Genomic DNA, 22,203 nt, shown 5'->3' with positions numbered 1-22,203 from the left:
TCTCAGGAGTTCTTCAGGATTCTCAACCACTGGATGGATCAGCACAACATCATGAACGACGCAGGAAACTTTCTGATCGAGACGTGTGACGAGATAGTGTCACTGGACCTCAAACAGCAGCTGCTGCTACTGAATGGCCGATGGAGGGACCTCTTTCTTAAAGTGAAACAAGTAATAATCTGACTTATCAATATTAGATCAGATAAAAGGTCAGACATTGGGGGGATATAGTATTTTCAAATACATTTCATGGTTTCATTGGTTTGTGTTTTTGCATTATTATGTGTCAGATGAGTTGTGTTAACCTTGCTTATAAAGCAATAAGATGAATAACATCAAACCTTGAGCATATTTAACTTTGCATGATTGACCGCAGACTCTTTTGAACTGAGATGTACTACATCAGGACAACTCATGTTACAAAACAAATTTGGAAAGTTTGTCGCAGGCCAGTAAATCTGTGAATGAAAGTTTTCAAAAATGGTGTCACCCTCTATTATCTATAGTATGCCCATGCAGATGAGATGGATAAGTTGAGAAAGGACCATTTGAAGGCACTGTCACCTCTCAGAGATCTGCTGGACACTGCTGAGAACAAGCTCAGTGCATCTGTCCAGGTGTCCTTCCTGAATGTCCGAGCCTTTCTCCAGGATGTGGAGGTGAGGAACGCACAGGCCCATCGTAATTTATCATAATTATAGAACAGAATAATTTACTGCTTGCTGGTACATGGTGTGGTGGTTTTCTCTATAATGATATTGTTACAATACACATTATCTGGAACTTCTGGGGACCCCCCCGGGAGCCCCACACGGAGTTGCAACACTCACTTCACACGGGTGTGATTTTTAGAATGTTTGAGCATTCTCTGTCCTACAGACAATAATTACTGCAGTCTTCTCTTGAATGTAGTTCAGGTTTAGTTGTCTTCATCTCTATGATGAACAACAGAACCGTTCTAGGGAAAGACGTGCTCTACTCAGGGTCAAGTTGATAGTCTCTGTAGTGTAGCTGATGGGTGCAGATTCTAGAAGATCAATGGAAAAAGGGGAACGGCACGCAGGCCTTCCTCAGCATTTTCAAACTCCTCGTTTCTCTAGGTGGACTGCTGCTGCTGCATGCTGATTTCATGAAATAAAGAAACTTTATTAAGAGAGTGCGGATATTCCCCTTTTTTCATCTCTATGATGACTTCTACACTTAATCCCATATCTCTCTCTCAGAATACCAAGCAAAAGGTCGTTGCCATGGAGACACAGTACAAGCTGGCTGTCCGTAGTGCCCAGCTCCTCGTCAAGGATGCGTCACAGGACGAAGGCGCTAGGGTCATGGCTGCTATGGCAACGGTCAAAGGTCATCTGAGCAAGGTACGCGCTACCATCTAATGGAAACTATTTTTTGTGTATTTTTTTTTTTTTTTTAATAACTTTACAAAGCAGCACATCTGGGGTAAAGTACGTCAAAGTACAACATCCCAATATCGTTATCTCAACATTTTTATCCACATCCTCCACGTCACCTCTTTGGGTCGGGGTTTAGTTTTCTGGTTGTGTATTGTTTGCAGGTGAGAGAGCGGTGTCCATCCCTGGTGAGGGAGTGCCATGGCCTGCTGCCCGTGCTGGAGGAAATGGAGAAGCACATCAGTGGTTTCTACCAGGCTCTGGAGAGGGCCAGCCGCATCACGGCTGCTGCCAGGGACCCAGACGCACAGACCCATGCCCAGCACAAACTCACGTGGCAGGTTAGAATATACTGTATGATGGCTGTGTCGCAGTTCAAACAGGGAACAAACTTTAATGTAGAGTCCAGTTACAGTTAAATAATACTTTATCGCACAACCCTTTTGCTTGACGTCTTTTCAACTGAAAAAAGTGTAAACTGAAGTTGCAGTACAACAGTTGCTCCTGGCCAGGGCGACTGAGAAAGTGTAAGATTGGAGTACGTTGCATGAATTGAAATGTTGAAGTACATACTGTACTACAGAAAGCAATTTACGGTAAATGCTACAAAGTAACTAGGGTACCACCAGGTAAGTATCAAACCTAGCAATCTGTCTACACAACTTGCTATCTAAATAACATACGTATTACTTGGCGTCGGTGGTCAAGCTAAGCAAATAGTATGTCTATCGTATCTAAATACCTTTTCAAATTCCCAGGACCTGCTGAACCAGCAGCAGAACAGCAAACGTTGCCTCTCGGTCATAGAGAGGAACCACCACGCCCTGCAGAGGGTGCTCTCCAGTAGCAAGGTGCTCCGAAACTTTGACCAGTCCCTCCTGCAAATGAGAGTGGCCGAAATACAGGGCTCAGCACAGGTTAGCATGATGTGCACTTACTAAGTGACATGAACACACACACACACACACACACACACAACAAACATACCCACACACAACAAACAAAATACCCACAGGCAGGCAGGCAGGCAGGCAGGCGGGCACGCACACACGCACGCACGCACGCACGCACGCACGCACGTGCAGAATCGCAGCATCACACAAGAATTTTAGAGAGCGTTAATTAGCGTTAATCACATCACAGAACAGACATATCCCCAGAGACAACAGTACAGGTTAGCATTGCTCATCTGTCTCATTATTCCACAGCTTAATGAAAGACGAACAATGCAATTATAATACATTACCTGTGAGACCGTTCGCCCACGTCATGACCTGTACTGTATCTTCTTCTGCTAGGCCTTGATGAAGGAGGTGGGGGAGTGGAGGAGGCAGGAGGAGGCCAACAACTGTCTTAGGAGGAGGTTTGAGGAGTCCCGCCAGGAGCTAGAGAGGGTCCTGAGGATGGCTCAAGGCTGCCTGCGAGAGAGAGGAGACCCAGAGGAGCTGCAGAAAAAACACACAGTGAGCCCAAATCTACAGTACTGGCTCCTGTGTGCCATTTTATAGTCCGTTGATGACAGCTGAAGCAGCCAAATATGTATGGCTATTGGCTAACATCAAGACACTCTTACCTTATTTAGACTCATTTCATACAGGCTGGGCCATGCTATTTCTTTTCAAAATCTTTTTATTTTCGTTTTATAACAGTATGGGTGTCAAGTCACAGATTCATAGAAAAAATAAAAATAAAATATCAGATTTTAGTATCAGTGACTGAGGTAAACAAACGTACTGTATGAATCACAGAGATCGTGGGCAGACATAATGAAAAGACTAATGTTATTGTGCAAAACATGCCCCTTCAAGACAAAAGAAAAACATTTTCTCCCCTTCAAGTCCCAATTTAGTAAAGCCAATTCCCAATTCCCCAGCCTCTCTACAAGTACTCCATCTCTGCTAACCCCCACAATCAGTCATTGGGAGGGTGAAGAAAGCCTCGGGTCTCCTCCAATACCCGGGCTGTCAAGCCAACATCTTCTTTCCACCCGACAGTGAAAGGTCTCACTAGGGGGGCGTAACGCATGTGGAGGTACACGCTAGGGCCATGCTATTTCTGATCTAGAATGGCTTGGATGAGGATCTGAGTGTGTAATGTGTATCAATGGATTCTGCAAATACCCATGTTGAAATAATCCTGTTCAACAGGTCGTCGTCCTCCTCTACCAACACATTTCATTGCAAATTGACACGATCCCAAGTGTGCTCACCAATCCCCAAACGGTGTATTGTTTCTATTCTGCCCAGGAGTTCTTCAACCAGATGGACCAGCGGATGTTGAGTGTGTTTCTGAAGGCATGTGATGAGCTAACAGACATCCTACCAGAGGACGAGCAACAGGGGCTGCAGGAAACAGTCCGCAGACTACACAAACAATGGAAGGTCAGAGGTCATCAGGCCTTCAAGGGACAAGGCAGTTAACTGCCTTGTCCCTTGAATACAATATAACTAAACACAACTGCATGTGGGCAGAGGTTTCTCTGCTCTTCTATCGAGACATTAAATCGGTAAGAAGCCACTATTGGTTGGCAAGAGGCATCGAATGAAATTCAATGGAAAATATCTCATCTTCCCTAAATGAGCTCTCAGTTACAGCTGAACAGTAGAAATGTCACGCAGTGGGCCCGAGATTGGATCCCGGATAGGACATAAAACGTATTGATTGCAGCTTTAAGCCTTTTCAGTATGTTCTCACATTGGTCCTGGATTATTTATTTTTTTACTGACTCTCTACTAATGCTTGTGATTTCATTTACAGGATGTCCAGGGTGAGGTTCCCGCCCACCTGATGCGTCTGAAGGTTGACGTGGAGCAGGCTCGAGTGGGGGAGGTCCTGCAGGATTGCAGGGAGGAGCTAGACAGAGAAATGCGTGCTCTGTCGAGCACATGCACCAGCGAACGTGTGGTCAGGGAGCACAGGGTGAGGTTTAATATACAGTATACCTAATCTTCGTTAAAACTAAAGATTACAGTATGTAATTTGAATGGGAAGAATCACAAGATTATAAATTAGCCTTAAGTAGGGGTTGGTTCACAGAGTTGAACCACTTTCAACCTGGCGTCCATATTTTGGGTGCATCAGTTCAGGTGAAAAATGACAGAAACGAAAAACTACAATAACAGATCTACAAGCTCACCAACACCATAATGAGCCAGAGAAAAGTGTCATGTAAGATACAATTCGTCAACATTGAGTGAAATGGTCGACTCGTTGAGTAGGAAACCTGGCAAAATTGCAGATGAATGCAAAATGAGGAAAGATAATCACCTGTGATTATCATCACTCTCCAGGCAACTTAATCCACCAATGCCTTCTCTCACCTTGCCCCCAACTCCTAGGCATTCTTTAAGGAGCGCATGCCCCTGACATTGTGTGAGAAGAGGATCAGGAACATGGAGGACATATGTGAGAAGTTACCAGACAACGACTCTGCCCACAGAGCCCTCGACTGCAGCAGGAGGGCTCTGGCAGAGATCAAAGGTCAAATAGAAACCATCTACCTCAAATTGCTGCAGCACCCAGATAAATGGAGGGAGTGGAACGAGATGTGAGGATTATACTTACTACCGATATTAATATAATCTGCCTTAAACTCCGACCTTTTCACTGGTAAAATTTACAGAATGTAATTGCTGTGTAATGACAAAGTTTTCTTCCTCGTTTGTAGGTTCTGTGAGCTTTCTGATTGGCTCTCGTCTCAGAGGAGGCAGGTGAGGCTTTTGAGAGAGACGTCTGGAGACTCCACCGATCAGGAACAAGTGGACGTCACGATTCAGGTGAGTCTGACCTTTCCGTCGGGCCACTAAAATAAAGTCAAGGTTAAAAGTGAATCTTTAGTAGGCTTTCATTGCTTTTCTACGCTTCAATTCCAATTCCCACACTTGTAGGCCCTTCAGGAGGCTGTGGACTGCCGTGAAGAGAACCTTTTGTGGCTGAAGAGCCGTCTGACCGTGCTGTCCGAGGTTAGCCCGGAACTGGAGGTCCAGAGGCAGAGAGCGGCACTGGCCAAACTCTCAACTGACCTCAGGGCACTTTTGTCTGCGCTCTGCCAGGTAAAAACATTCATTCCAAAAATAGCATCCAGTGTGCAAAGGCAAACTAATGAAAATGAAAATCGCTCTTTCAACACTCAACGCTGAACTCCTGCCAGTACTATTGCTGAGGTTGTAGTTAATGTTTTTATTCTGGAATATGAAACCACACTGGAACTATAGTGATGTAGTCTTTCCTTGTATTAGTGTGTAATGTAAGTTGAACATTTATTGAACAATTTATTTATGATCGTATCGCCACAGTTTGGAAAGTCGTGCCATTCTTTCTCTTCTGAGTCTTCTCCTCAACCCTGTCATGACCCTCCAATCCTCTGCTCTCTTTTGAAGTGGGGCGAGGAGGGCAATGCAGATGCCATGTCCCAGTGTGACGAGCTCAGAGAGGACGTGCGTGGTGCTCTAGAGGAGGTTCTGAGGGCACGGAGGGAGGCTCAGGAGCAGACGGACCAGATCCTGGAGGCTGAGAGCCTGGAGGAGGCCAGGCAGCTGTACCTCATTCACCAGGTACAGTATGGGGGAGCATTGCAGTGTCGCTGCTGTTATTCATATTTATAGCAGCAAAGTAAAACTGTTGCTGATATCTAAATTATGATGTGTTAAACAAATGTGAAGTAATGCTCATTTGAGGACTTTTGAGGGGCGCTAGCCCCTCCTATGCCCAGCTTTGTGTGTCTGTGTGTACCACGGAAATTATTTGATTGGCTGAGCACGGAATGTGATGTATGATGATATTTTAAGCATCCTTTACTTGCGCAAGCAGAGTACTGCGATCGGCTGGGTATGTATGTATTTCATTATCAGGCATCAGCATATCTGGCAACGTGTTTATGTTGTCATTACAATATATCATAATATATCAGGGGTTTTTTTCGGAAGTGGTGATGCCAGTGGTGAGCGCACCTCATGGCGTGCTCTGCTTGCGCACAAGTACATACATGGCCTACTTGTGTGCAAGGAGCAAGTTGGCAGCTCGACAGAGTGCATTTCTAGTTTTATATTATTATTATTAGAGTGATGCAAGGCCTAACAAGCTTTGTTGTTTGTTCATTTGAAATTCTAGCCTCATGGAGGTGTTAGGTGAAAGGTCCACCAAATGAACAGGTTTCTCCCTTTTGGGTGCATGAATGTGCAGAGCAGGTCATCTCTTTTATTGGCTGTTCTAGATTCATTTCATTGGTCAAACATCACACTGAATGCCTGGTGGAGTGGAATTTCTTCAGCATTAACCGGTAACATTATAATGCACTGAAACAGTCAGCCACACAGTAAAGGGAAGCTTTCTGTCAGAGAATCATTTAGAAAAGTTTCCATTTAAAATGTACACAGCCAGCTTGGCAGAGACTGCGTTGCAGTATACTCATAGGAGAGTCACTTAATGGAAAGATAATAGGCCCTAAGCAGAACCTGTATTGTTACAAATGAGACACACACAAATTGATTAAAACAATTCTGCCAACTCCTAGTCTTGGGGAGGCTGTTTCTTTTCACCTGACAATGAGGGTTTTTGCTGTGAGGGCATAACACGTGAAGAGGAACACTCTGTTCTACCTATACTACTTCCACCCCCTGCTGAACAGGCACCTGGCTGACCTACCTATAGGAGAGACTAGTGCAGCACCAGAGATAACCCTCCCCATACATGAGTTGTTGTTGTCAAACACACTGGGCAAACTATTCTTTTGATGTGTTCTTGGACAATAGCAAACATGTTTCTTGTTGTATAGTTTGTGACAATTTGTCATTATATTGAATCAAACTCTGAAATTATACCTCTGCATTTACCTATACTAGCTATAAGGAGCAGTTGCGACTACTGTAGATTAACACAGAGCCCAGGGAGCAGTTAGGGGTTCAGTGGAGGGCCACTTCAGTATGAAACATGAAGGAGCACATGAAGGATTCTCAGGTGTGTGTTCAAATTGAGAAGAAAATAAAAATAGGAACAATAGAAAAACAGGCTCCTTTAGATTCCACCGTATGAAATGAAGAGTTTTAGATTCACTGGGGAGTAACTTAATACAACATTGATGTAATATTAACATGAACCTCGAAGTGAGCCACGAGACGCTCTCGTGGGGGTCGCAGACTAAGAATAACCAATATGAGGGGGCTACTGTGTTCCGTCTGGTGCAGAACAGAGGGTCAGGACTTCATGGAGAACATATGGGTCTGAAGCAGACGACTGCCCTAGAAAACTGTTGTTGAAAAATGATGCCAACTCACTGGCACATTGAGACATGTCTAGTGCCTTCTGTCCATTAATGCGGCTTTCTACTTTGTTCAGATCATGTCGGCTCAGCCATTTTTCCTTCCTTCCAATGCTAATTGTCCATTATAAACAAACGCTTTTCTGCTGTTGTTAAAGCGGTTGTAAGTGATATTTTGTTAATAAGTCTTAATTGAAGCTGATATTTATGAGTACCTGATTGGATGAAACTGGCAGCCCACCTGAAAATGTATTTTCTGTTTACTAAAGACCTGGAGGAAAGGGTCACCACTGTTTCTGAACAATTAGCAATTATTATGATTACTATCTGAATTTTTAACCAAAAAATATCACTTACGACAAAATACATTAGAAAATTGGATTGTTTGTCTATATAGGTTGCAGAGTTTAGTTATAACATCAAAAGATAAATGGAGAGCAGAAGGATGGCGTTTGGTGTTTTCCTGAAAAATGTTGGTCAAATAGTCCTCTTTGCGTGTGTGTGTGTGCGTGTGCGTGCGTGCGTGTGCGTGCATGCATGCGCGTGAATATCTGTGTGTGTGTGTGTTGCAGCAACAGCTAAAGCGTTGCCATGCTGATAGGAAGGAGGCAGAGCTACTGGTGTCCCACTGCCGCGAGTTGCAGCAGGGGGAGGGGCTTAGCCAGTCGCTACGGGAGCTGGAAGGAGCCTTCAAAGAGGTGGACCGCAAAGCTGTGACACAAGAACTCAACCTGCAGGTAGAAGGACTGTGTGCTTCACTGTGTGCTGTACTGATGTACTCCCATGTTGGTGTCTCACACTGCAGAGACCTCTTATCTCCGTATTTCAACTTTCTTTGTAATTTATGCCCTACTTCGTCATTCTATGTCACACAAAAGTAACAAAAATAGCTGATCTACCAGCTCAACAGTGCAACACGTTTTGATCTTGTAGATTTTGTGCAATTTTTTGATTGGAATTCTGAAGAATGTTTAGCTATTTTTTAATTGAAATCCTGAAAAGTATATCATTATACAGTATATATTTTTTTCAAATGCATTTAGTATACTATTTTTTGTCTTCTCTTCATATCATCTCCAGGCAGCTCTGAGTTCCTGGCAGGACTTTGAGGCAGAGAGAGAAACTGTCTGGAGGTTTGTCAGCAACATCAACACAGCAATGAACAAAGAACTCATCTTCAACAGCCTGGACAGCCTCAGAACTGAACTGGACCATAACAAGGTGTGTGTGTGTGTGTGTGTGTGTGTGTGTGTGTGTGTGTGTGTGTGTGTGTGTGTGTGTGTGTGTGTGTGTGTGTGTGTGTGTGTGTGTGTGTGTGTGTGTGTGTGTGTGTGTGTGTGTGTGTGTGTGTGTGTGTGTGTGCGTGTGTGCTTGTGTGCGCGTGCGTGCGTGTGCGTGAGCATTTGTTGTTTGCATGTGTTTGGTTTATGTCTTGGCCTCCAGACACACTACACATGCCTTTGTGTCCGTGTGCGTGCTGGGGCCCTATTTGCTCATCTATTTCAATTTGTCCTGTCTATAGGAGTTCATCAAGAGAATGGAGGAGTTTGCGGCTCGGGCAGATTTGCTCCTGGAGAAGGCAGTAGATATTCAGCTGGGACCTAAGAATCAGACTGTACTCCTGCAGCAGGCCCAGTCCTCCCGGGAGATGATCTCACAACTGCAAGACCACCTCAGAAAGAAGTATTTATCTATTATTTGATTTTACTTTAGTTTACATTATGTGTTTGTGTGTGTGCACAGCTTTCTTAAACCAGTGTTCTGTCCTTCCAGTGTTGTCCAGCTGGAGATGGTATGTGTCTGGTGGGAGGGTTTCAGCAGTGAATCAGAGGCCTTTTCCTGCTGGATCTCAGAGAGAGAAGAGGAGCTAGAAAGGGCAAGGACAACATCCTCCTTAGATCCCCTGGATGGACACATCAGCACAGTGGAGGTACAGTACACACACAAGTCAAGTTCCTTTTGGGTAATGGTGTTTTTATTTGGTAGCCATGAAATGTAAGTGTTGAAAAGGTATAGCCACATGGACACTGCTGAACATGCACATGAAGATGCAAAAATGCATCCGACCGCCTGCTGTAAAAGCTATGTGTACAACAGTAGCTTTGCATCTTTGGATATTTTGCATCTTCTGCCCCTGTGAATGCAGCATGAGACTGGCTGACTGACTGACTGACTGACTGACAAATTTACACTAGTCGGTTGGTACACGGTAGGCCCAACAACCACCTAGCTATTCAGTCGTGTCAAATTAAACTCCAGCATTATATACACGTTCAGTTTTGTTTAAATAGATTCAACCATCTCTTTCTCTCTCTTCAGGCGGTGGGTGTGCGGTTAGAGGAACGAGGGGCAGTTCTTGCCCACTTGGAGGCAGAGTGTGAGGCCCTGTCAAAGTTTGTGACCCCTGGGGAGGTGGAGCGTATCCGGACAAGACTGGCCAACATGGGCCGATACTGGGAAGAGCTGAGGGCGAGAGTGGAGCAACTGGGTGGACAGCACACCCACAGCGACTCCTACAGGACGACATGCAGAGACAACCTGGAACAGGTAACCCGTAACACAACTGATGCTAGTTTATTATGATATATTGTAACTTGTAAGCAAGCAGTTCATTTGGAGTTTTCATTTTGCTTTAAAGGTTTCTTTACAGAAAGGTTGATAGAAGTTTTGCAGAAGTTGAAATATCAATATTCATATTTTTTGTCATTTAAATAAGTGATATTTTTGTCATCATCAGGTGAAGAAAACAATGAACGACCTCAAGCAGAAGCTGGATTGTCCGTTCACATTTTGTTTATCATCATCTGAGACATACAAAGGGCTTCAGGATCAGATGGTAGGTACACAAATGACATCTAATGAACAACAAGACATATACCGTTACCGTATCAAGGTTTCCAGTTCAAATCTGCTCCTGAGCCAATCAAATAAAGCTATATGAGAAACTGAACTGGAACAGTAAATGTGTATGTATGCCTCTTTCTGGAAACGGGAACTAGAGTTATGCACAGAGTCAGTCCAAGCAGCATAGCCAATTAGCCATTATTGAAACCCTGGTTGTGTGCTTCCTCCAGGAGGTGTGCCAGGCCCTGGAGCAGCTGAGGCCCAGGCTGATGGCTCTGTGCTTGGCCACGAAGAGGCTTGGAGAGGGGAGTGAGCTGGAGGAGGAGGTGGATGACCTCCTGAGGGAGCAGGGAGAATACATGGAAAAGGCCTCGGAGACCAAAGCTATGCTGGAAAATCTTCTGACATTATGGCAAAGGTACAGCCTCTAGCAAAGCATGCATAAATGTACTGTATCAGTATGTGTATTTTTCTGGAAAGAGTTTGACCACCTCTAAAGGAACCACGTAACGAAACACAACAAAACTAAAAATGTCTCAATTATTTATGTATAAATAAATCAGTTTGATCTAAAGTAAGATCTGTACTATTATTATTTTTGTCAAACCACATTGGATACTTGGGCTTGAGCTCTAATATACTATTCTTCTTAAAACTAAAGCCATGGGTGAGATAAATTATGGTCAGAATCCTATAGGACGAGGTTGAATCACAGAAAGAAAACATGTCATTGGTATTTTGGGGACATTTTATGTTCTACAACCGGATTACACCCAGAATATATTGAAAGGAGCTCTGTCTTCTGTCTCTGTCTTGTACAATCTCATACTATACTATTTGGTTTAATATATCCATCTTCCAAATGCATCTTCAACGTAATTATACAGGTGGCAGGTGCAGAATTTGTATGGCTGCTGTTGTATGGACATTTTTTGTCATGGCTGCTGTTGTATGGACATTTTTTATATTGATTCCTATTGGGTTGACTCCTGTATAGGCTGCATGTAATAATCGTTTACGTTCTTGGAAATGTCCTTTTGTCCGCCTCTAAGCTGTTTCTTTGTCTTCATAAGAGTCTCCTGAGCTTGCCAAGTCTCCTTTCACTGCCTTGCATCATTCACACATCTCTTTATAATGTACAGTGCCCTCTCTTTGTCTCTGATGCTGTCTGTCCCCTGGGCAGCCTCTGCTATTCTGATGTAATGACATCCATAGCTTTTGTTCTCTCGTAATCTCTCATTCTTTATATCTCGCCGCAAGCAAAAAGCTTGTGATCTGTAGCACTGCTCCAAAGTGCCAAAATCAAAAAGGGTTAGGCTTTACTGGAGGTGTCAGATAGGTCAAGGTCTGTGCGTGCGTGCGTGCCTTTCTGTCTCTCTGTCTGTCTGTCTGCATGTCTGCGTGCGTGCGTGCGTGCGTGCGTACGTGCGTGTTCAGTCAACCTCATCTCTTACCCTGCAGGTGTACAGTATGTATTTGGGATTATGTACAGCAGTGGATGCTCCAGAGAGATAGAGCTGCTCTATTGTGTGTGTGTGTGTGTGTGTGTGTGTGTGTGTGTGTGTGTGTGTGTGTGTGTGTGTGTGTGTGTGTGTGTGTGTGTGTGTGTGTGTGTGTGTGTACTGTACAGCAGTGCACTGCAAACGGATCTTCACCATAATATAAAAGAAACCTTCTAATTTTCAGATTTGAGAAGGAGAGTTCCTCCATCAGATGCTGGCTGGACAGATGCAAGTCTGTCTGTTGTCCAGACAACAACCTGCTCTCTGTGGACAAAATAAAGCTTAAATGTGAATTACAAAATGTACAGGTAATTCATTTTGCAGGTTTGTTTCCCTCGAGTCATATACTGTAAATAACTAAATAATAATCATATCAGAAATGGAAAATGGATTAAGACTGGAGTGTTCGTCCTTGTTGATTCATATATCACATAACTGTAGCATACAAGTAATACAATTCGGTCGCTTTTGATATTGAGTTGTTTTAATCTCATCCATACATTCTTGTCATTTCTGTATTTTAACCTTTTTTTTATATGCACCAATAAATAACAATGTCACCTGTACAGGAGATGCAGAAGGAATTACCATCCCATGAGGCGTTGTTGCGGGGTCTGGAGAGCCTGGGGCAGCAATTGTACCCCTCCGCACCTGAAAGTAGTATCCAAGAGTTCACTGAGGACCTGTCACAGCTGCAGGAGAGATTCACCTCGCTAAAGGACAACACAACACAGAGGTACTTCTCTGCCTTTATGGTTTTGGACGATTATACTGATTATTTGGTAACCCTTTACTTAAAGGTCGGGTCTATGATGCATAATTTATAATCGCATTTATAATCCTGGGCGCTACACTTCCTCTGCCAACCTGGGGGGGGGGGGCAGCGGACTGACCTCATGCTTCCTTCTATGCACGAGGAGTCCAAGCTGCTTCTTTTCACCTGACAGAGGAGAGTTTCCCCGGCCGGACGTAGCGCGTGGAAGGAACATGTTATTCTGGCCAGGGGAGGGTAGTTTAGAGACCAGGATTACTGCATGTTTTTTGTGAGGGTACCTACCCTAGGGGACACGGGGAGAACATGCAAACTCCACACAGAAAGGCCCTTTCGCCAACCCCGCCTCGAGTATGGGCACTGATGACGCAGAGGAGAGAACACTCCCCCAGCGTCCACCCACAGCGTCCCCAGCGCATTATAATGTGCTTATAAGGCATTAAAACATAAATGTGGTTATGTGGTTAACGCATTTTAGACAGATTATTTTTACAACAGTGACTTTCCCCCATCGCTGTAGGCTTGTACTACTGCAGTCACAGCTGTCTCAGGTGGAGCAGTTTGACCAGGCTCTGCTAACCCTAACCCAGTGGAGTGAGAACTTCTTGTCTGGCCTCAGAAGCACTTCCCAGGTTGATATCACTGACCTGGAGTCTGCAGTCTCTCTGCTCAAGGTGAGTATTTCATAGTCTATATCTATATCTACTGTATGTTAAAAATCACACCCATGATATGAGGGGCGCTCTTATCATCATACGTCATCTAATTCTGGCCAATCACAATTTGCGCCCTCACTTTTGTCTTCAATGGTTGTGCTTATACACTTTTGCCTTCAATGTTTGTGTTTACACAATGTTTGTGTTTACATAAACACTCAAAACTGGACATAGGAGGGAAACATGCTTAAGAACTATTTTTAATCAAGAAATAGAACTAGTACACAAGCACTTTTCGTTTTTAAGTGGTTACTATCGTAGGTCATTTACATATTTATTTTATATTCGTATAGGATCATGAGACAAATCTAAAGGGCCAGACGTCAGTGACAGAAACCCTGCAGGAAAGAGAGTCCTCCCTCTCCCCCTCCTCCACCTCGGAGGCCCAGCGGCAGCTCCAGGACTGGAAGGAGGACTGCTTCCAGCCCCTCATCGAGGCCCAGCGCCTGCTGCTCCTCCGACAGGAGTGCCTGGCTGAGCTGGGGCTCTTCCTCCAGAACCACGGCGCAGCAGCCAGGGTGGTCCAAGGCCTCCGCGAGGCCGTGGAGGGCAGGGGCAGCTGGGACTGTGCCAAGGCCGACGAGCTGCACCGCGGGCTCGGGGAGGTGGCGGGGGATGTCGCCCGCCTGGAGGCTCAGGCGGTGGGGCTAGACGGGCGGCTGGGCAAGGCCCACCTCCATCTGTGTGGGGCGGAGTGTAGGGACTCGAGAGAGACGAGTCGTCCGCGCGGAAGAAAGTCCTGCAGGGGCCAGGCGGTGGCCCTCATGGTGGCTCTGGAGGGCGTACAGCGGGGTCTGGGATGGAGGCAGAGCGAGGCAGAGGCTCTGGGGGCTCTGTGGAGCTCCTTCAGGGAGAGGAAGGAAGAAGTCATGAAGAGTCTGAAGACGTTAGAAGAGGCTGCGAGGCAGGAGGGGGCCAGAGAAAGCACCATACAGGCCTTTCAGAACAGGTACTGGTGTTACCTGAATAACCTGACATGAAAGGGCCCACTTTTATACTAGTCAAGTCAATACTCTTGGATTTTGTTGTGTATAGTATATGCCATAAAAAGCTGTTGTCCTCCTGCCAAAAAGTGATTGCAGCTCCTACCTGCTAACTGAAAGCTTGTTTCGGCCTACAAAAGGCTTATTGGTTAAATTCCTGAAGGTTATATTTCAAGCATTACAGCCAAATCCCGGTCTGTGTAACGATGTTACCTAACAATGAAGTCACTGGTAGGCAGATTTCTGAATTGTCCACAGCCCTCCTCTGAGACACAGGCTGAGTGGACAAAAATGGTACCATATTAACATGAGCATTAGTGAGGACCAATTATACGAAGATACTGTAGGTTGAAATGGATGATATAATATATTATAATAAAGATTAACAAATGCAACAGCCCTTGAAAAATGACATACGGTTATTGTTATTGTAACTCATTCCTCAACCTGGACTCTGTGTCTGTATTTCGCCCAGGCTTCGTTTCTTTGTCCAGTTGGAGGATGAACTCCAGTCCCTACAGCATTCCCAGCAGTGGCTAAGGGAGAGAGGCAGCCAGCTGGCCCAGAGAGACAGTGAGCTGGCTGGGGAGGCATTGAGAGAGCTGGCCCTGGTGGAGGCCACCTGGGAGAATGTCAGGACCCTGATCACTGACGGGTGAGGGACAGTGGTGTTACTAAGTACTAATATAAGTAAACTACTTAGTATTGTACTTAAGTAAAATTTTGAGGTGTTTTTCTTTTTTTTCTTTTCTTTCTTTCTTGGAGTATTTTCACAATTACAAGTATTACTATTTTACTATTTTACAATCTTTTTTTTTTTTTTTTTTTTTTTTTTTTTTTTTTTGCGGCTTACGCCTTTTATTGATTTTTGAAGGGACAGACAGTAGGCTGACAGGAAACGGGAGAGAGATGGGGGGATGACATGCAGTAAAGGCCGTGTCGGGTCCGGGAGTCGAACCCGCGGCACACTGCGACTGGATTACCAGTCCGGTGCCCAGACCGTTACGCTACGGCCTGGGCCCTATTTTACAATTTTACTTATTTGAAAACCTTTAGTTACTACAGTAGTTACATTACAAAACATACATTTCCCACTTCAGCCCTATGCTTTTTGGCCATTTGAAAATAGCCGATAGCTTGTAGATCTGCTATTTTCAAAAGATTTGTTATACATTTGAAAACTTGTGAAATAGGACATTCTGCATAATTAGTAGTTTCTACTTTTGGTACATTTTGACACCAACACTTTTGTACTTTTACTCAAGTACATTTAAAATTCCGGACTTTTACATGTAACAGAGTATTTCTACAGTGCAGTATTGATACTTTTACTTAAGTAAAAAATGTAAGTAGTACGTTTCCCACCACTGTTTATTTGCATCATGTGTCTGTTTCGCTGCATACTTCTCCTCTGCAGTCAGGAACAGAGCGGAGTGCTGGTCGATCTTCTCCGTCAGCTCCACGGTCTGAAGTCCACTCTCAGCACCACAGTGGAGAATGCCCAGGCGGTCACTCACAACCTGCCTGACCACAACCACAGTCCTGAGGAGGCCAAGAGGACTTTATCCCGGGTTAGAAGAAGCTTTCTTTGTTTCTTTAGGAATATTAGTTATTATGGTGGATTTTCTATTTGACTTTCATTGATATGTATGAGTGTATGGATAAAAAGGCGGATACAGGCCCAGGCCGTAGCGTAACGGTCTGGGCACCGGACTGGTAATCCAGTCGCAGTGTGCCGCGGGTTCGACTCCCGGACCCGACACGGCCTTTACTGCATGTCATCCCCCCATCTCTCTCCCGTTTCCTGTCAGCCTACTGTCTGTCCCTTCAAAAATCAATAAAAGGCGTAAGCCGAAAAAAAAAAAAAAAAAAAAAAGGCGGATACATAGTCATGACTATAGGATTCAAATCCACAATGTTACATTACACAGTGATCTGTGCTTTTTAAAAGGGCCACAATGGAAAAAAGCTCTTGAGTTTTATTGGGTTTGTTTTTGTTTATCCTTTGGACAGATATGTATTTGTATAAACAGGTTTATGTATGCATTTTGTCAACGAAGATGTCAATCAATCAAGCAATCGATACATTCTCAGTCCAAGCTGTTTTATATCACTGTAGTAGACCTGTTTAGTTGTTGAGTCTCGTCAATCAAACTGTATATCACATGTAAACATATATATATATACAGTACTATACTTACTATATTATAATCTTTATACTTTTATAAATGTATATAGAAATGCACTCTGTTGAGGTGCCAACTTGCTCCTTGCACACAAGTAGGCCATACTGTACATGGCCTTCTTGTGCGCAAGCAGAGCATGCAAGTACTGCTCCTAACTAATGTCTATTAATTACAACTGCTGTTCTAAATCCTTTAGACCCGTTATTGACCTTATACCAACCTTGAAACTTAGGTGCTATTTACACGAGGATGGTGTTCATAAAAAACGGCAAAATAAAGTACCGTTTAGCGCTGTCATTTAGACGAGAACGGTGTTCTCAGGAGGTGAAAACGCATCGAAGTGAAACCGCCTCCCAGAGTGGAAATCATTCAGAACACCGTTTCCTATGGTCTCCATATAAACAGGCAAAACGGTGAATCCGCAAAACTTATGACATCATGGCTCATTTTGGCTCACAGCGCATATGTTTATTACATTGATGCAGAGCCATATCATTATGATATAATGGAGTTTGAACAAGCCTCCCTCCTCGCCTACAAAGTGCTGCTCATCAGCGATGTTGAATGTAAAACCATGATGTAAATAAAAAGCCTTGTGATAGACGGCAGCCGCGGCAGCAGCGTTTATGTAGCCTAATGTATTATAAAATATATACCATCCCGTGGCGCGCCCAGAGCCGTGTTGCGCAGGCTTGCGTGAAGGTTTCTTCTTCTTGTACGTGGGTGACCTGTCTATTTGGCAGCCCGTTATCGCCACCTAGCGACAGTATAGCATAGTTCTCGTGTAAAGGGTAAGAAAAAATGAGAACGCAACGGGACTTTGACGTGTTATATGGAGATGGTCGCCGTCTAAAAGAGGCCTTAGTTTTGTCACCATCAACAGCCAATAAGAAACCACCATTCTTACCCCGCCAATGGCCAACATACATACATACCCAGCAGATTGCAGTACTTGCACGCTCTGCTTGCGCAAGTAATTACTAAACAGAAATCATCACAGTAATCAAATATAAATTTCACCACCTTTGAAAAGGGCCAATAATATAAACAAGTCTGGACATGCATTGAATACATAGGACCACAATGGAAACAAGTCCCCAAAAATGTCGTGTTATCCTTTTAGCCTTTAATATAATGTCTGACTCTACCAGTACCAAAAACCTATGATAAGCAACCTAGTGAGATGATGCTTCTCCCCCTAGTGGTGGTATGTTGTCATCACATCTGCACTGCACTCTTCTCTTCTTCCCTATAGCACGATGCAGTGCAAGCTGAGCTCAAAGATAAGCAGGAGTGCATGGACCAGCTCATCAGCACGGTAGAGGACCTGCAGAGAGAGCTGGCCAAGGTTCCCAACTGCGACACACACTCCATCCAGAGAGACATGGAGACTCTGAGAGACCAGTGGCTGGAGGTGGGTGGGGATGCTGTCCCATGCTGTTGTATAATGCACCACTTCTGGCTCTTTTTTTTGGTTTACCAACATTCACCCATTCAGGACGGGAACCCCTTTTGGGGTTTTAAAGGGAATTCCACTCATTTTCAACATATTACTATGTCGTCATTATTAATTCATTCATTATGCCTTAGAGCTGTTGTGTGGAAATAATTATAAAAAAGTCCCCCCATTCTGTGTTTCCTAGAACTGGAGGTCTGAAAAAAATCATTAACAAGGTATTAACAAGTACATCTTGATGACATGTTAATGATTTGTTTCAAATCATGAAATCATCGTCATGATTTATTTTTAAATCAATGGCAAAGGACCATGTATACTACTACCTAAAGTTAGTATTCTTCTTTATTCTTTATTCGGATCCCCATTAGCTTCCACAAAGTGGTCGCTAGTCTTCCTGGGGTCCACACAAAAATGTATAGGCTACAATAAAAACAGATATTTTAAATTTAATACAGACAAGATCTAGTTATCAGCTAAAACAGTGAAGTCGCTCTGCATTTAACAGACAACAATTACGACTATAGTAACAAATACAGTGTTTACACAAAAAAATAGAAGAAAAAACTTAATCTATAAAGGACTCATCAATTTATGTAAACAAAATTTGTCTCAGATTTAAAGGGAGCATATTCCAAGCTGAAAAAGCAGTTCTCTTCATAGTATTTTGGTTGTGGTTTGGTACCACCAAACCACAGTATGTTCTTCAATGTTTTGTTGAGAAGAGCTTGATGTGTGCTTGAATCTGATTGAATCTGAATCAGATTAATGAAAGAATATGATTGGTGATGCTGAAGGTTCACTTTGTGCTAATATGTAGCCTCGCGTGGCCAGACTCGAATCTGCTGATGCAAAAATAAAGTCTGGCCACACAAGGCTAGCCATTAGGTACAATAAAGATGATTTCTCATGATCATTAAAGTCCATAATACACAACCACCACCACTTGACGTCCTGTTTATCACATTTTATCCCTTTAGTTTCAGTCAATTAAAATGTCTTTCCTTGTGGGATTCGGGGGGGAGGGGTCTCAGCTGTCGGTAATATAAACAAGTCTGGACACGTTAACTGCCTTTCTGACTGTCTCACTTCTCTCCCATGCATCTGTCTACCCAATTATACCAGCATCTTCTCCAGTGTCGCAATGAAGTGTGACATCCCTTGATACCTAGAGAGACAGAGAGAGAGAGAGAGAGAGAGAGAGAAAGAAAAAACGACAATCCTTGTTCAATTGATTGAGATGTGTTATGTCCTATAGAACCTGGCAGAGTGACAGTCTTATCCGTTTTAGGTTTCAGAGAAAATTCAGACCAACACAGAGAGGCTGGGCTACTGTGTGGCCCTATGGGACGACCTCAAGGCCATGGAACACGACATTGACCAATGGGCTGCCACCTCCATCGCTGACCTAACCGACGACGTGACCAATCTCGGTGACAAGCAGACGACAGAGGCTCGACTCGCCACTTTTCAGGTTAGATTTCATTGGACAGGCCGCGTGACGTGACTAATTAAATCAAAGGTGGCGACGGCATACAGTGATACTCAGGGCTAATTGGATTTAGTGTGATTGATGGAAGCGGCATGTGCTTCAAACAACAGGTGGAGGTGGAGAAGAGGGAACAGAGGCTAGATGCCCTGCAGGAGAGAGTGACCGAGCTGAAGGAGCTAGCCAAGCTCCAGGAGACCCCAATACAGCTACAGGTCAGTGTTGTGGGGAAAGGGTTGGTGGTGCACAGAACACCACATACATATTACATGGGACTTGTTCCACCAGTATGCGAGAAGGCGGCCGGGAATTCCAAGTTTTCCCAGCTCTGAATATTAACAGGATTTTCCGCACAGCATTGGGCATTACCACCTGTCCCACCTGTAAAATATGGAATTGTCCCGTATTTGGAAACTAATAGTGTCCCATAATGAACTGATACGGGACGTGCTTTGTTTATGGTTGGGGAATAAATATGAATGGCGGGACGATTTATCTCCTCCCACTGACCACCACACTGCAACACCTCCGCTCTCGTTGCTGTGTTACTTGTGTCAGCTGCTGTGTGAACCTGGTATCTGAGAATGCGCTCAGCACAGCTCATTGGCTCATTTACTCATGATGACACGACCAATGGGAGTTTCAGTGCTAAGATACGAGCCGGCCCACACCCCTGATCTATTCACAACCGCAACAAACTTGACTACGATTGATGCACGTCGACTACCGTGCGGACCCCCCGGGAGTCGGGGCTACTTAACAACACCCCCACCCCACTTTTTCAACCACTGTTAAGCGGTTGAATAAATAGGGTGTCAATAAAACGAATCAGGATAACAAAACTAGCATATGTCAAAGACAAGTAACATACTATCTCTATAAATATTACATAGTTAGAAGCTTTAGACCTCTCTTATTTTACCTATAGGTCCTGGAGTCAGACCTGAGGAAGAAGATGACCCATGCCCAGGAGGTGTATAAGCAGGCCAAGCACGCCCTGACCTACTTCAGCTTCCAGAAGCAGCGGTTGGAGGACCTTATATCCCAGATGGCCAAGCGGCTGGAGACAGTGGAAGGTTCTTTGTCCAACCTCACCGAGGCGACCTCCCCGGAAGACATGGGCACAGTCAAGGTAAAGTATATATATATATCGGTAAACAGCATTTCATTTTGCTATTTTGCACATCTACAGGCATACTGTAGAATAGATGCTGTACTGTAATATGCTGCAGAGAACACAATGTCAGAGAACATGCTGTACCTGCACTGATATTATTACCCTGAAAAAAAAAGGCCTCTGCAGATTAGTCGAGCCCTGCTCGGTTGTGATTGGATTTGGCTGCCCGATATGTCCATAACATAAGCACAAACTCAACGATGAACATAAACTACAATAATTATTGTGTGGTGTGCCAGAAGTTAACTGGATGTGTTTTCCGCGTAATCGCAACATCCTGTTTAGATTTCATCTGTCTCTCTCTACTGTACTAACTACAGAAAGGAAAAATCACGCCCGTGGGGAAAAAAATGCCGATTTGCTCGTCTACATATTATGATGTAAATTCTCCATTCATTGTCAATGGGAATTTAATCTTTGTGTAGGACAAAAATCTCCGATTTGCTCGTCCACATATGACGTAAATTCTCCATTCATTGTCAATGGGAATTTAATCTTTTTGTAGGACAAAAATAGCTGATTTGCTCGTCCACATATGACGTAAATTCTCCATTCAATGGGAATTTAATGTTTGTGTAAGACGAAGATCTACACTTATAGCTGAATATAACTCAATAACTGCTCTTCCAAACATGGTGTAACCCTCCTTAATAGCTTTGTTCTCACCTGCCCTGGCCTACAGGACCTGCAGAGCAGCGTGCACCAGCAGAGGGCTGACATGGACTCGGCTAGGGAGGCTCTGAGTGCTCTGTGCAGGTCTCACCCCTCCCAGGAGCTTTCTCGCCTCTCCTCCGACCTCACCTCCATCGCCAAAAGAACCGAGGCGGTGGCCCTGCGCTGTGCCCGGACCAGAGGCAGCCTCCAGGATGGGCTGCAGCTACACTTCAATGGTACTAAATAGCAGTGTTGGAAAAATTACTCACATGCTTTACTTTTAAGTAAAAGTATCAATACTGAAAAAGTCCGGAATTCAAAATTCAAAGGTTTCGGCCTCAAAATATACTTAAAGTACAAAAAGTACATAGTACTCATTATGCAGAATGTCCCATTTAAAGTTTTTTTTCACAAAATTATTTTGAAAATAGCAGATGCGACGCATTATGACGTTGTAAATTTTAAATTTGACCATTTACAAATGGTCAAAATGTGTATAGGGTTGAAGTGGTTAATTATGTTTTGTAATAATAATAAATATCTACAAAGTAACAAGTAACTAAAGTTTTCAAATAATTGTACTGGAATAAAAGTATAAAACAATATTTGCCTCCGAGATGTAGTGGAGTAGAAGTAAAAGTACAGAAGATTGGAAAAAAGTTAAAGTAAAAAAAAGTAAAAGTACCTCAAAATTGTACTCAAGCACAGTACTTAAGTAAATGTACTTTACACCAGTGATAAAAACCCTGTTAAACTTGGTTGTGTGCT

At 43.9% G+C, this 22,203-nt stretch overlaps 1 protein-coding gene across 1 annotated transcript in view; it reads left to right on the top strand.

Moving 5' to 3' along the window:
* The window catches only part of syne1a (spectrin repeat containing, nuclear envelope 1a), a gene marked incomplete at its 5' end in the record, with an annotated part of 181,085 nt that overhangs the window by 26,820 nt on the left and 132,062 nt on the right, over positions 1-22,203 (top strand). The window contains 30 exons of the mRNA XM_083790017.1: positions 7-171; positions 507-659; positions 1,224-1,367; positions 1,565-1,741; positions 2,159-2,317; positions 2,699-2,863; positions 3,647-3,781; positions 4,158-4,319; positions 4,739-4,947; positions 5,068-5,176; positions 5,288-5,452; positions 5,780-5,953; positions 8,229-8,393; positions 8,737-8,877; positions 9,179-9,339; positions 9,430-9,586; positions 9,976-10,203; positions 10,394-10,492; positions 10,731-10,918; positions 12,187-12,310; positions 12,572-12,738; positions 13,295-13,448; positions 13,784-14,439; positions 14,949-15,128; positions 15,891-16,044; positions 17,915-18,073; positions 19,407-19,589; positions 19,718-19,819; positions 20,533-20,736; positions 21,464-21,671. Coding sequence (XP_083646143.1) covers positions 7-171; positions 507-659; positions 1,224-1,367; positions 1,565-1,741; positions 2,159-2,317; positions 2,699-2,863; positions 3,647-3,781; positions 4,158-4,319; positions 4,739-4,947; positions 5,068-5,176; positions 5,288-5,452; positions 5,780-5,953; positions 8,229-8,393; positions 8,737-8,877; positions 9,179-9,339; positions 9,430-9,586; positions 9,976-10,203; positions 10,394-10,492; positions 10,731-10,918; positions 12,187-12,310; positions 12,572-12,738; positions 13,295-13,448; positions 13,784-14,439; positions 14,949-15,128; positions 15,891-16,044; positions 17,915-18,073; positions 19,407-19,589; positions 19,718-19,819; positions 20,533-20,736; positions 21,464-21,671 — 5,347 coding nt within the window. The remainder of the gene's footprint in view (positions 1-6; positions 172-506; positions 660-1,223; positions 1,368-1,564; positions 1,742-2,158; positions 2,318-2,698; positions 2,864-3,646; positions 3,782-4,157; positions 4,320-4,738; positions 4,948-5,067; positions 5,177-5,287; positions 5,453-5,779; positions 5,954-8,228; positions 8,394-8,736; positions 8,878-9,178; positions 9,340-9,429; positions 9,587-9,975; positions 10,204-10,393; positions 10,493-10,730; positions 10,919-12,186; positions 12,311-12,571; positions 12,739-13,294; positions 13,449-13,783; positions 14,440-14,948; positions 15,129-15,890; positions 16,045-17,914; positions 18,074-19,406; positions 19,590-19,717; positions 19,820-20,532; positions 20,737-21,463; positions 21,672-22,203) is intronic.

The sequence above is a fragment of the Protomyctophum parallelum genome (assembly GCF_964188405.1).
Source record: "Protomyctophum parallelum genome assembly, chromosome: 19".
NCBI lineage: Eukaryota > Metazoa > Chordata > Actinopteri > Myctophiformes > Myctophidae > Protomyctophum > Protomyctophum parallelum.
Note: the sequence above shows the minus strand (reverse complement) of the source record. Positions and strands in the feature narration are given on the sequence as shown.